This window comes from Delphinapterus leucas, chromosome 6 (genome assembly GCF_059928025.1).
Source record: "Delphinapterus leucas isolate spDelLeu-1000000601 "Yukka" chromosome 6, BTC_Dleu_Yukka2, whole genome shotgun sequence".
Taxonomy (NCBI): Eukaryota; Metazoa; Chordata; class Mammalia; order Artiodactyla; family Monodontidae; genus Delphinapterus; species Delphinapterus leucas.
In genome coordinates, this window is record NC_143134.1 from 124,568,448 (window position 1) to 124,583,194 (window position 14,747).

The following is a 14,747-nucleotide window of genomic DNA, read 5'->3' on the forward strand; positions in this document are numbered from 1 at the left end:
GGAAGGGGGATCCACTGCTGCCCGAGATCCTGGGACCTGCTGGACTTCAGCCCGCAGCTTTTCTGATTCAGCTACACTTGCTCATCCAAAGGCCAAGATTTCAGGAGAAAACCAATTTTTGAGCCCAGTTGACTTCTCAGTTGGGGAATGTTTTCTTGTTCCCAGGAGAGGGGAGGACGGGAGGGAAGGGCCACAGGTCTTCCCCGGCCTGTCCCTTCCCCTCTTGCCCCCAGCATCAGGACAGGCGGGGGAGGGTGGCATCCAGATGGTCCAGGACAAGCCGAGGCCCTGGGGCCTCGGGTGTCAGAGTCCGGGGGCTGCAGGTGAGGAGGGTCCTGCTCTTGGCAAAACCAGCAGAGGCGCCAGAAGCACCCTGGGGGAGGTACCCAGACCCTGGTGGAGAGATGCCCACTGAAGAGGGCTTCCCTGGCCTGCGGTCACTCACAGCAGGCCAGGGGCTGTGTCTGATCCCCAGTCATAGCAGGGTGGTGTCAGGTCCTGAAGACTCTGCACGTTGGGGACAGGTGGGGAAAAGCACGGTCTGAAGGTCTGGGGAATTTTGAGCAGAAAACGAGCCCATTGTGGGCGGCTGAGGGTGCCTGGGCATCCCCCTGGAGACTCTGCTTGGAGCAGGCTGTGTGCACCTGCGGAGGACCCCACAGGAGATGGGGGTCGACTCCACAAGCCTCTCAGGACCCTGGGGTGGGTGAGCAGAGGTTGGGAAGAGGCCCCAGGTTCCCCACCACCTGCAAGAAGGGGCAACACTTTGCTTACTTACTGGGGGCTCTCCCTCCCACCCCTGTGCCCACCAGAGGACCCCAGCCCGGCACAGGGACGGCCCCCCAGGATGCCAGGGGCCATCAGGGAGGGGCGCCCCACTCTCCAACCGGACACCCGATCCCGGCCTGGGAGGAGCTCCTCCTTCTCCAGCCTTGGTCTCCTCTTCCACGTCACCACCTGTCCTTGGTGGGGCGAGATCAGGCTTCACGTGACCCCACGTCTGCCCTGCCCACAACACTCACCAAACGCAGGAGACACTCAGAAAGAAAGCCTCTCGGAGCCCACAGACACCACCGCGAGGAGTTCGGGGCTCCCGGAGGAGAAACGGAAGGCAGAGCCTCCGCTCTCTTGGGGCCAGGGACCATGTGGGATCCCGGGGCTCCCAAGCTGGAAGTGCCAGTCTGGGGGTCCTCACTCTTCAGACACCTCCCAGCCCCCTCGTCCTCTCTCCTTCTTGGCAGGACTGATAAGATGCCTTGTGTCCGCACTTAGTGTGGGGCGCAGAGCCAGGCTCCAGAGAGAACCCCGCCGTTCCCACCAGCCCCCTGCACCCAGCTTTACCCACACTTCAGTGTGGGCCCCCTAAAGTGTCCGTCCAGTCATGGCCAACCCTTGGTGTCAGACATGAAGCAAGTGGCCAGGAGGCGGTCCACTGCAGGACCACGAGGCCACATTTCCCAGGGCAAAGGGAGGTGCCCGCCCGCGGCCCTCAGGACAGGAAGGCCGTGGTAGCAGCCACCTGCCTGCTCCTGTCCACAACTGAGGCCGCTCCACACGTCCCAGGCCCCCAGAAAGCCACATCGCCTGGACGCCTCCCACCTGGGGTCCCCGCCCGGTGCACAAGCATGCACCTGTACACAGACCCCCCCCACACCCACCCCATGCCCAGCCCTGACAAGTGCAGCCAGGCTGGACCTGGGCCGTGCGGGGTGCAGACTCACCCATGGGGACACACTCACCACCAGCTGGGTCACCAGCAGTGTCACCAGTAGCAGGCTCTCCGGCGGGGTCTCCGGCGTCCATCCTCAGGGGAAGGCAGGGAGCTGCTCAAGGGACCAGTGGAGAGGGACAGTTAGGCTGCAGGTTCCACACAGAAGGGAACGGGCCCTGACAGGCAGCCACGCAGGGCCCACTTCTGTGCTTGGGGTTGGGGCGGGGGGGCTCAGGTGGCCTCGGCTTCCTCGGCTGGACCCAGGACACTTAGCACTAACCTCAGGGGTGGACCCACCATGAGGACCCCTGAGCCAGCCCACACGGGCACACCCAGCTCCAAATCATCCAGGCTGGCAACAAAGTGGTACCATTCCCGGGCGGCCAACAGGGTCCTGCCAATGTGTATTTTATACAAGACACTTTTCCACATTTACGGAGATGGTCTAGTTTTTCCTCATTTGCAGTGTGATTTATGTCACGGTGACACACACGGCATCTCCTGTGTAAACCTGAGTCCTGACACAGGCCTGGAGGGGAGAGCCCTTGGGGCTTTCTCCTCCCCAACTCCCACACGCTTTTAGCTATTCTTTTGGACATTTACATTCACATTTCTCACTAACACGCTGATACGGTTGCTTCCTGAGTGTCCAGTCTTACACCTGACCGACCAAGCTCAAGGTGAGAATTCACTGTCATGCCCCAGCCCCCCAAACCCCGACAGCCCCGAAACAGCTCTCCGAGCGTCTTCTGCTGACATGCTATCTGCAGGAGACAGGAGCAGAGCAGGGCTGAGCTGGGTGAACTCCGGAAACTTTCCTGCCTTGTTCAGTTTGCTCCAAACTTGTGCTGTGGCCATGCAGACTGACTGGTGTCGGGCCGGCCCTCCCACTGCAGACAACGTCCACCAGACACGTTTTAGGCGGCCGACTTCTGGACAATAGGCTGTGCACGACGGGTGATGCCCAGGCTGGGGGGCCCAGGGATGGGCCGGCTCCCAGCTGGGGGCGACCTCCCAGCTAAGATCATGACCCGGAACCTGGTGAGCAGAGCATCCCTCCGGTGGAGAAGGAGGCCGCGCATCTGCGAGCCAGGGCACCAGCTGGAGGGGTCATTCAGGGCCAGAAGTGCAGGTGAGCAATGCAGGATCCCCAGGGCTCTCAGAGGCAGCTGTCCCCAGGCCGAGAGTTCGACAGGGGCACTAACAGTCAAGCAATGCTGCACACTCTGGGCTCCAGCCCAGCGACGGTGGCGAGTTAGCCCTGCCCCAGACCAACTCTGCCAAAATCTAAAACCAAGCCCCAATAAAATCCATGGAACAGGGCTTCCCTGGTGGCACAGTGGTTAAGAATCTGCCTGCCAATGCAGGGAGCACGGGTTCGAGCCCTGCTCCGGGAAGATCCCACATGCCACGGAGCCAACTAAGCTCGTGTGCCACAACTACTGAGCCTGCACGCCACAACTACTGAGCCCACATGCCATAACTACTGAAACCTGCGTGCCTAAAGCCCGTGCTCCGCAACAAGAGAAGCCACCGCGATGAGAAGCCCACGCACTGCAAGGAAGGGTAGCCCCCGCTCGCCGCAACTAGAGAAAGCCCCCGCGCGGCAACGAAGACCCAATGCAGCCAGTAAAAAAAAGAAATAAAAAAATCCATGGAACACTCTGTATGTTGAGTCCCACCAAGATAAAGATCCACCCTAACAAAATGTCAAGCCGTGCCCCCCAGTTCAAGGTAATCAGCTAGAAATGAACTGTTCACTAGAACAAAGGTCAACATTCTTCAGCGGAAGGTAACAATCCAGTCTCTACAGTGTAACATTTACAATGTTCAGTACATAATATAAAAGTCACAAGGCCTGCAAATAAGAGGAAAATATGACCCACACTCAAGGGGAGAGAAATACAGAACAGCACATAATGGAAAGCAACTCCAAGGCAGCTCAGAGACTGAATTTAGCAAAGACTTTAACACAACTATTGTAACTGTTCAAAGAATGAGTGAAAAACATGTTCAAAAAGTTAAAGGGAAATATGGTCTTAAATGAGTAAACAAAGAGGTACAAATGGAAATTACATGAAACTACATAAGAGAACTAAATGGCAGTTCTACAATAAAAAGTATAATAACTGAAATGCAAAACCCACTGACTGGGCTTGGCCGCAGACTGGAGACGGCAGATTACAGAGTCAGTGAGTCTGAAGACAGATCAACAGAAATTATCCTATCTAAAGAACGGGGGGAAAGATTAAAGAAAAAATAACGCGACTTCTTCCCTGCTGGATTTCCTGCAAGGCCATCATTAACAGGACTCTGACAGCATCCTAACACCTCCCCAGGATGTTCAGACAAGCCTGGAAGTCTGCCACTTGCTCCCAGAGACACCCCTTCTCGAGCCTCCGCCCGCCCGTCTCAATCCGGATGGCTGCTCTCTAGCCCAGCGGCACAGCTGCTGCACTAGGACTCCCTCCCCATCTTCTCTCCTGGTGCATCCGGCACTTCCTGATTTGTAAGCCTTCATGTTTCTCAGTTTTCCTCCTGGTGCTAGAGGAACACATTCTCCACGAGTTTCGTGAGAAGAACTCAAGGGAGGGGCATTTGGCCGGTCTTTGTTTGTCTGGAAATGTCTTCGCTGGGCACTAAGCCTCGGCTGGAAGGCTGGCTGTGCACGGGCTGCAGGTGAGAGGCCGTCCCCAGGTATGTGATGGTGACGGTCCTTCCAGCTGCTGACGTTGGTGCTGAGAGCTCTGAACCACCTGACGCCTGACCAGCATCCAGGTGTCAGCAGGACAGACGGATGGGGCAGGACGCCCTAGGCGTGCTCATGTCCTTCAGTCCTGGGAAACGTCCTCCTGGACGTCAGTGTGGGTAACAGGGGCCTGGAAGACCAGTCTGTCTGTCTGTAGGGAAGGAATCCTCCCTTCCCCACCTAGGGTCTCAGTCCCCACCCACGCAGACCTCCCCAAGGCCCTGTTTCCAGCCTGGAGCCTCCCTGGCTCTGCAGCCAGGCTCGGCCAGCCCTCAGCCGTGGGCTCTGCTTTCCCAGCCTGCGCCCCTCTTCCCTCCTCTCTGCCTTCAAGCACTTTTGGTTTTCCTAATGTCTTTACTGTCATTTTAATGGACCTCGAGTGGGGCAGGTAATCCGGCCCCTGTGCACAGGCACCCTGCCCCTTGCCGGGACCTAACCCCAGATGGTCCTTCCCACCTCCCACCCCAAGTCTGACCCAACCCCGGGGGGGCCTGCCACTCCAGGAGGCTGTGTCTCTAAACAGAGACCCATCCCCACCGCACACCCTCTTTGGGTGGCCGGTGGGGCGCACCGTCCTCCCAGCTGCCGAGTTCCCGCCAGGAAAGGGAGTGCAGCACCCCGAGCTGGTCTCTGGGCCCTTCTGCTGGCGGTGCTGTCCCAGGGCGCGTGACCGCAGCTGTCCCGTCCACACCAAGGCCCCAGCCAGGGCACTCCGAAGGGAGGAGCACTGTCCCTGCGTGATTGTCCCGCACGAAGCAGAGGTGCCACTCACGCCCCTCATGGCCGCTGTCCCGCGAAGCCCGCCCGGTCACAGTCTCTGACGGGTCCAATGTCTGTCCCTCTTCTGTGGGCCCTTTGCTGGGGGTCCCAGAGCAGCAGTGGGCGCTGAGGGGTGGTCCAACTCCACGGCCCGCTGACGGGCCTCCGTGACCACCCCCCGCCTCTCCGGGGCCCATCTGGCCGGGGCAGGGGGTGACCCTTGGGCCGGCGGAGGGTTCCCAACAGGGGGAGCTGCAAATGGCCCAGGCCCTGTGGGCCCCTCCCCGGGGAGGTGCCGGGAGCCCGGCCTGTTTCTTCCCCTGTCTTCCTGTCCTTCAGCCCAACAGTCAGGCCTCACCCAGGCCCAGTCCCCGTGGGGTCAGCTCACAGCATCACTGAGGCCTCAGCAAGGCTGAGCGCTCGTCCTGCTGGGCTGGCTCCACGGGGTCAACACCGTTGCTGGCCGCCTCTGGAGCCCCTGGCCATTCGCGGCACACAGCCGTATCCAGATCCATCCAACCACCAGCCAGCCCGCCAAACAAGCAGCGAACGCCGGGCCAGCGAGCTCCTGGCGGGGCTGGGGCCTGCATCCCTACGCAAGGCCGGGGTAGGGGCCGGGGCTCTGCCGGGTGCAGCGTTCTGGCTCGGCACCCTTTCCCGTCTCCCAACCGAGAACACGGGGCCAAGCACCCACCTCCCACGTGAGGGGTTAAGAGCAATTGGGTTGTTTAAATAAACCCCAAAGGGCGCCGGGGGCTTCTGAAAGGGTCTCCTGCCCTCCTCGTTCCTCCCAGCACAGGGCGGCCTGAGGGACGTTCCTCCTTGAGAAGGCGGAGACTTTATTTCTGCGGGGTGAACGTCCTGCCCACCCTGCTGCGTCAGGCCCCCGCAGGAGGAGCCCCAGCCCAGCAGTGCGCCCACTCCCTGGCGGTCAGGCTCTTTCTACCCGGGCCGCTCGGGTTGCTGTCCCTGAGCTCACCGCCCTGATGGCCTCCTTCCCGCTGCAGCCGTCCACTTTGCTGGTCAGCCCAGGAAGGGAGCAAATGACCACTGGCTCTTTTACGGGAGGGTGTTTTTCTCTAATCCTCTCCATTAGGGGAAATCCCTGCAATCTCAAGCCCTGCTGCAGGCGGGTTTCCACCTCCCTGTTGGCAACACTTTCCCCCTTTCTCTCAGGGGCACAGTGGCCAGCGCCTGGCCACTCGGAGGCAGGTGATTGGCTGGGGTCTCAGGCCGGCCCCAGGTCAGGTGGACAGAGCCAGACCCTCCTTGGGAAAGGACTGAGGCCATCGAAACTCAGCTCTGGTCTGTCCCTGAGCCCTGGAATCTGAAATCAATCTACAACGAGCCGCAGCAACTAAGGCCAATGTGCTTCTGAGACTGAAAACTGCTGACAACGACCAAGTTCAAGTTCACCCCACTGCAGACTTTAAAAATTGACCTCACTTTAAAATGAAAAAAGTCTGCCTGGAGCCCAAATGGTCTTTAGCCGGAATCGTGGTGCTGGGTCTGCGGCGCGTGCCGAGGCAAACAGGCCTTCCCAGGGACAGGAGTTCCCGGAGGCCCCGCGGTGAGCGCCACCTGGCAGTTTTCAAACTTTCTTTAAATCAGAGTCACCAAATACAACTTGTTTAGCGTTGTGACTTTTGCTGAAAGGGGCTAAGCTGAGCCAAATCCCTGCAAGGAGCCCTGGCACACAACCAGATCTCCACTCACCCCAGAGGCTCCTGCTTCCCCAGCTCCACTCCCTACCTGAGCAGGAAGCCCCCAGCCCAGCAGCAAACCCACCTAGAAACAGACTCAAACCCAAGGAAGGGTGCAGGGGAGTTCCCAGAGAGACACACCTTGCAGGTCGGATTGCCTCCTCCTGAGGGCTGGGACCTACCTGGGAGCCTCCCGGGCGTCTACCTAAAAGCCTACCTGTAAACCTACCTGGGACCCTACCTGAGAGCTACCTGGGACCCTACCTGAGAGCTACTTAGCAACCTACCTAAGAGCTACCTGGGAGATGGCCTGGCCTGCTACAGGTTCTGGGGTGATCAGGGTCCCCAGATGTGCCTGCCCCATGTCCACCAGCCTCCTGCTTGGCACACTGACCAACCTGGCCCAACGCAGATGCCTCCTGGATGGCCCCCCTCAGCCAGGCCCAAGGGGATCCAGCAGGCCCAGTAGGGGAAAGAGGACACCTCAGCAGGGCCACCCTCCCAGGGATGCTGCCGCCTCCAGACAGAGTGCCCCCACGTCCACCACAGCCCAGCCCCACTGAGAAGCAGAAGGGGAGTACAGAGTGGGTGCTCGTGGGCACGTCCCCCCACCCGGCCCGACTGTGCCCAGAGACCCCTCAGGTCCAAAGGAGGCCAAGCCAGGCAGGAGCCCAGCTTGGTCATGAGCTGGGCTGGGGGCACGTTCTTCAGGCCGGTCGCCCCTTCTCAAAGCAGCGTTGTGAGCGGGCGGGGCAGGGGCGGCAAAGCCTGAGACCCTGCGGGAGCCCAGAGGACGTGGGAAGGGCAGCGAGGAGTGGACGATTCACTGTTCCTGACCCGAAGCTGCCCTTCAAACAGCCCAGAAAGGAGAGCTGAAGGACCCCACAAAGAATCACATTGCTGGCCCAGGCCCATGCCTCCCGTCCATCTGTCCATCTGCCCACCTGGCCCAGGAGAGCACAGAACACGATGCATTCTCTCAGCACCACGGGGAGTGACGGCGCGACCGTTAGAGAGGTCAGCAGCATTCTGGTTTGGGCGCCAGATCATGCTTCCTTTGTCATTTTTCTGTGTCGTTTTCCACAACTATGGGAGCGCTGGCTGCGTGTCCCCCCAGGTATGCCCTCTGCCCTCCATCGTGGGGCAGGTGGGGTGGTGGAGGGTGATAAGGGCGGCCTCCCGGCCCCATTTCCCCACGTGCTGTAAGCGCAGAACGCACACGGGGCGACAGCAGAAAGGGTCTCAGTACTGACTTCTGTGTATCCAGTACGTGTCGGAATAGTAACATGTTGCGTATGCCAGGGTTAAATAAAATATATCACTAAAGTTAATTTCGCCTTTCTTTTTATAGAAAATTTAAAACCACACGTGTGGCTCACGTATTTCTGCTGGACACACTGGTCTTGACTGAGAAAAGCAGCTGACCACATAGGAGAGCGGCCCTGCAGGCGGCCGGACACCTCTCCACTGCAATCCCGGGCCCTCGGGGCAGGACGAGGGGACACCGGACCCCCAGCTGCCACTCCCCACAACAGCTACGGGGAGACATACCCTGCTGCCCCCGGTCCCAAACGCAGAGCCACCCAGGATCCCCAGAGACATGGGGGTGCAAAGCCTGGGCCCTGCAGATGTGGCCACTCAGGCCGCTTCAGTTAAATAACAGTGCTAACTCGAAAGCCATTCAAACTGAATTAAACTTCTGTGCGATCATCTCAGTGATTTTTTTAAAGCTTTATTGAGGTGTAATTCACATACCATGGGATTGAACCTTTTAAAGTATACAATTCAGTGTTTCTAGTATATTCAGGCATGTGTAACCATCACCCCTAATCCAGAGCCTGTCATCACCCCAAAAGATCGCCCATCCCCGCCAGCAGTCACCCACCCTGGCCCCCCGCCCTCCTGCACCCATGACCCTGCTCCTGTCCCTGTGGCTTTGCCTGTTTAGGACGCTTCGTGCACACGGAGCCGTAATACACGTCCTTTCTTGTCTGGCTCCTTCCACTAAGCACGACATTATCGAGGTTCATCCACGCTGCAGCATCTCAGCTGGGTAACGTGCCATGGTGTGGACCCGGCCGCGGGCACGCCTGTGGGCAGGGAGCGCCGGGCCGGACGTGGCTGGTGTTTAACTCTCGGGGAACCCGCGGACTCTTCCAGGGTAGCTGCCTCAGGACGCTACCCCCCACCCCCCCGAGTTCTTGCCAACACTGGTCGATCTCTTAGTCCCTCCATGCCAGAGGTGTGATTTTTAACTTACTGATTTGACTTAACGATTGTTCCTTTCTTTAAAAATTAAGGTCGCCAACTTTAAACACCAAGGGTCACTGCGACGGTGTCACACTGAGTCGCGTTTCTCCTGCAGCACAAAGGAACCAGCCCTGGGAGTCTCGGCCAGAAGGCTCTTCGGGACCCGTTCTCACTGGGTGCCAGACTGCAGTGGGGGCAGGGGGTAGAGGTCAGGGGTCACCGCCATTCGGGTGGGCTTTCCTGCTCCCTGCCTGCTCTGACTGAGGGCCTCCTGACGACCAAAAACGAGGTAGAAATCGGAGGAATGACGAATGGCTACTTAAAAACCACATTTTACATTAAATATTTAATGTCACGGGGACAAATCCTTCCAGTGTGTCACGAAGCTGTGTGTCACCAAAGCGGCCATGTCGGGACAAAGGCCCGTGGGCCTCAACCCACTCGGCACCGGGGGGCACCCGCCAGTCCTCTGGGTTTTCTCTTTTACTTTTTGCGTTTTCTAAATATTATACAATGAACACACTCTGCTTTGTATTCATGAAAAAGAAATCAAACCACAGATGTTATTCTTAAAAGTTAAAATAAACTATATGGAATCTTAAGTTACAGGGGATGCCAGCCACCCGCCCACCCGGATGCCCGGGGGTCTGAGCTGCAGAGCCGGCCGCTTGAGTCGCTGGCTGTCCGTGACCACCAGACACATGTGCTGTCTCAAGCGGCGGCCAGTGGTCCTGACTCAGGGTCCTGGGGCTGCAGCCAGGACTGGTGGGGAGCCCGGGGGCCCACGTCCCAGACGGCGGGAACTTCTGAGTCCATCTGCTCTCTGCTCATTGCCTGCTCCAGTCTCCTGCTTCCCCCAGGCCCGTTCTGATAGGAGGCCTTGATTTCTTGAGGAGGTTTTCACATTTATTACCATAACATCAGGGCGTTCGGTGTAAATCTTGTTTACGTGTGTGGTTCTCACCTTTCATGAACGTTCAGCAAGTTTTTACTTCTCTTTTGTTTTCCCTTAATTAGTTTTATCAAAAGTTTAGTTCATTGGTCTTTTCAAAGAACTAGATTTTGGGGAATTCCCTGGCGGTCCAGTGGTTAGGACTCGTTGCTTTCACTGCCGAGGGCCTGGGATGGATCCTTGGTCAGGGAACTAAGATCCCACAAGCCGCTTGGTGTGCCAAAACAAAACAAAACAAAAACACAAAGAACTGGTTTTTGGTTTTGTACCTCCTGATTTAATTATTTAATTAAGCTTTCTCCTTTTTTTGAGTTATATATATATATTTTTTCAGATTCTCTTCTATTACAGGTTATCATAAGACATTGAATATAGTTCCCTGTGCTATACAGTAGGGCCTTGTTGCTTATCTATCTTAAATACAGTAGTGTGTATATGTTAATCCGAAACCCCTAATTTACCCCTCCCCCCACCTTCCCCCTTTGGTAAACACAAGTTTGTTTTCTGTGTCTGTGAGTCTGTTTCTGTTTTGTAAGTAAGTTCATTTGCATCCTTCAGATTCCACATATAAGTGAGACCACATGATACTCGCCTCTCTGCCTGACTTACTTCACTTCGCGGATCATCTCTAGGTCCATCCATGTTGCTGCAAATGGCATGATTTCCTTCCAAGCTTTTCTCTTTATTAACTCCCTCTACTGCCTTTTGTTTCTTGGTTTTGACTTCGGGGGCATGGTTTCCTTCCCCACTGCAGATGAATGCCTTCTGGTTAAACGCAGGCTTCTTGGACCTGCCTTTTGTCGTGATAGCCCAGACGTCCCTCTTCCCTCCGGCTGGCCCTCCTTCCTTGGAAGGTGGAAGCCCCCCGGACTGGCCCTCACCCCTGGGGTTTGGGAGCCGCAGCGCTCGCTGGCTCCGGCGATTACTCCACGCGATGAGCTCTCCTTCACAAGCTCTGGTTCTGTATTACAGGCTCGTCGCTGCCGGTCTGCTCGAAGTTTCTAGCGTCTGGCTTCCCCTTGCTCAGGGACAGGCCCCGGCCTGCAGGGTAGCCGTCCCGGGGCAGGACGCCGGGAGCCGTGCAGGGGGCTGCGAGTGGACATTAGCTCAGGGACCAGCAGCACAGTCTCTGGTCTGAAACCGCAGGGGGTCCCCGTCCGCGAAAGCAGAGACGGGTGCCCAGGTGCTTCCAGGTCCGATGCACCCAGACACCCAGCCCCCCGTAGGATGCAGCCCTTTGCCACGGGATCCTACAGGACAGAACTGAAAGTCTCCTGTTTTACATCCTCCTTTCAACTCTGACCCTCCAGGGAGATTCACCTGGAACCACTTGCTGTGTGCGTGGCTTCCCTGGAGTGTGGGCTGCCCTGGCTGGAGGGGCCCTTGTCCGAAGGCCGCCCTTCCTTGTCATTCGCACTTTTCTTCTTTAAGACCTCTTGGTGGGGGCGGGGGCAGGGTCCTTGGCAAACGTGTTCACGTTGGCAGCCTGTAAACACCTGAAGCGGTGGGTCTGATGACCCACCCAGTGCCCCGGCTGAGCCCTGGGGAGAAGCGTGATCACCGAGCTCTGAGTTGGGAGGCTCTCCGTGGCCTTGTGCGATGGACACAGCCCGGGGGGACCCAGACCCACACGGCTGGCCTCGGACACCAAGTGCCCCTATCGCATCTGAGCCTGTTTTTATTTCCTGAGGGAAAATCTTACGTGGCACTTTGTTTTTTCTTGGACGTGCCCATTGTTTAAAAAGAAGACAAAAATTCTTTGTACTGGGCGAAAACCAATTCCCAAGTACCCAGCTCCTGCCCATCTGATTGACATCTGTGCTCCAGAACCAACCAGTTACTGAACTCTTCTGGAAGTAAGTTCCAGCGCCAAGCTGGCCACTGAGTCTTGTCCTCACTCAGGACACGGCCCCTGTGCCGGCCTCTACTGATTTACGAATCACGGGATCCTACCAATCTCAGCAGCCCCACCCCCACGAAGGAGGATCCTGGGAAGTTCTCACCTGCGGCAGCGGCCAGTGTCCTGACCAAGGCTGGCTTGGGGCTCTCTGGGCCACAGCCGCCCCAGGCACCTCCACAGCTACTGGGGAATAGAGTTTATTTATTTATATTTTTGGCCACGTGGGGTCTTCCTTGTGGCGCGCAGGCTTCTCTCTAGTTGTGGCGTGTGGGTTTTCTCTCTCTAGTTGTGGTCCATGGACTCTGTAGTTGTGGCCGTACAAGCTCAGTAGTTGTGGTGCACGGGCTCAGTAGTTGTGGCGCACGGGCTTAGTTGCTCCACAGCACGTGGGATCTTAGTTCCCCCACCAGGGCTCGAACCTGTGTCCCCTGTATTGGAAGGCGGATTCTTTACCACTGGACCACCGGGGAAGTCCCCTGGGCAATAGATTTTAGCTCAGATACAAGGAAGTTTTTCTAAACAACCTCTAAAGTACTGAATCTTAGAGCTGGAAGAATCTTAGAGGTCATTTAATCACTCCAATTTTCAAGCTATCTGTAAAATAGAAAAACTTGTAATTGAAATCTTCTTAAGGATTTTAAAAAATTAAACATTTTATTTTGAGATAACTGTAGATATACATATACTTGTAAGAAATAATAATAGGTGTCCCGTATACCCATACACATATACCCCAAATCACAACCAGGACCTTGTGTTGATTCAGTGGAAAACCAGAACGCTCCAGCCCCATGGAGCCCTCCTGTTGCCTTCACAGCTGCCCCAAGTCGCTGATCTGTTAGTGACTCCTGAGGACGCTGATCTGATCACCATTCACATCATTTGTCATTTCAAGCAAGTTGCATAGATGGAACCACACAGTCTGGCCTTTCCAGGTCTGTGTTCACTCGGCACACTCCCTTGAGGTGCGCACAAGTTGCTGTGTGTGCCCAGGGCTCATCCTTTTTGCTGAGTGGGCTCCCTCAGTGTGGACGCAGTCTGTTTGGCCAGCGCCCCCTGAAGGGCATCTAGGCTGTTTCCAGTTCTGGGCTATTAGGAGCAGAGCCGCAATAGTGATCCGTGTACACTGGTGGGCACAGGGACGGTACTTTTTCATCTTTTTATTATGGAAATAGAAAAGTTGAAGAGTAGTGGGCACACACAACACCCAGAGAGTAATTCAAACAACGGGACCCCGGGTGGCGAGTGCACAGAGGCAGGGCCGGCCAGGCACCGACAGGCGGACGAGCCGCAAGGAAGCCACCAGAGACCCTGACAAGTGCTTGGGTGGAACCCTGGTGGGAAGGCCGCCTGGAGCAGGATTCAGAGTAAAAAACACGATGGGAAAACAGTCAAAAAGCTACACACGGTGACCACCTGACCCGGCTCCCAAGAGAATGGAAAACACACGGCCACACAAACACGTGCACACAAGTGTGATTCACAAGAGCCAAACACTGGAAGCAAAACCCTAATGCCCATCAGCGGACCAACAAAATCGGTCCATCCACACAACAGCATGTGATTCTGCCTTAAAAGGACTGAAGAACTGACACATGCTACAACGTGAATGATCCTCCAAACCATGATGCCAAGGGAGAGAAGCCAGACACAGATCAAATGCGTTATGATTCCACTTATATGAATTGTCCAAAAGAGGCAAATCCACAGAGACTGGACCACCGGTTGCCCGGGGCTGGGGGAGGCGTGACAGGGAGTGACTGCAGTGGGGGATGAGTTAGTGGCGATGGCGGCACAACTCTGTCAATGTGACAAAAACACTGAATCGTACACTTTAAAAATGAACTTTATGATATGTGAATCATACCGTAGTTTCTAAAAAGCACCCAGCAAAGGTAACAGAGACGCTGAGTACTGGCAATCCTTTCAAGGAGTCTTGCTGCAAAGGGGAACAAAGAAATGGTGTGGGCGCAGGAGGGGAGCGTTTTGTTCAAGATGCGAAGACAAACATCTGTTTCGAGGGGGGAAATTATACCTAGAGGGAGCACCCCAGGAAGACACGTGGGGATGAGGAGGGGGCAGCGCCAGGCCCAGGTGGGCCCCGCGGGAACGGGCGCGTTCCCAGGGAGGAGGCGGGGACCACCTTCCAGCTGCCGCTTTTCCTCTGGGAGCCAGGGGGTCCTGGGCTGGGAGGCAGGATGGGGCAGAGGTGGGGCCCGAGGAGAGGATGAGGAAGGAGCTGGGCCGGGGGAGGAGCAAGTGCCCGCACGGGGCCCGCGTGACCCCCCCTGAGGCTCACGGTCAAGGGGGACAGAGACCAGTCGGTGGCCAAGCTCCTCCAGCCCGGACAAAGGGACCGGGGACCAGAGGCCCCCCGGTGGGCGGGGCTCGTCAGGGGGAGGGCGTGAGCTGCAAGGACGGACGGGGTGGGGGTGAGGGCTGCAGCGACGGAGAGCCCCAGGTGGGCCGGTGGGAGGGGGCAGCTGAGCTCAGGGACCTTCTGGGGCTGCGAGGGAGGCAGGAATCCTGAGGCTGGACCGGGCAGGGCTGCGGGGAGGCTGGGGGGTGGGAGGTCTGGTCAGAGGAAGGGAGCGTCCACACGGGAATTCGGGGAGGAGGGAGCATGTGTGTGGTGCGGGCCCTGCCCACCTCCAGGCCAGCAGTTTGGGAACCTCAGAGCCCACACTGGTGAGGAAGCAGGGTCCTCGGGGGCACAGCGGCCC

At 57.3% G+C, this 14,747-nt stretch overlaps 1 protein-coding gene across 6 annotated transcripts in view; it reads right to left on the bottom strand.

Moving 5' to 3' along the window:
- The window catches only part of EXD3 (exonuclease 3'-5' domain containing 3), a 76,798-nt gene that overhangs the window by 59,549 nt on the left and 2,502 nt on the right, over window positions 1-14,747 (bottom strand). For all 6 annotated transcript variants that reach the window (XM_089914067.1, XM_089914068.1, XM_022578056.2 and 3 more), the window contains exon 2: window positions 1,740-1,823. In XM_089914067.1, coding sequence (XP_089770193.1) covers window positions 1,740-1,803 — 64 coding nt within the window. In that variant the 5' untranslated portion in view covers window positions 1,804-1,823. The remainder of the gene's footprint in view (window positions 1-1,739; window positions 1,824-14,747) is intronic.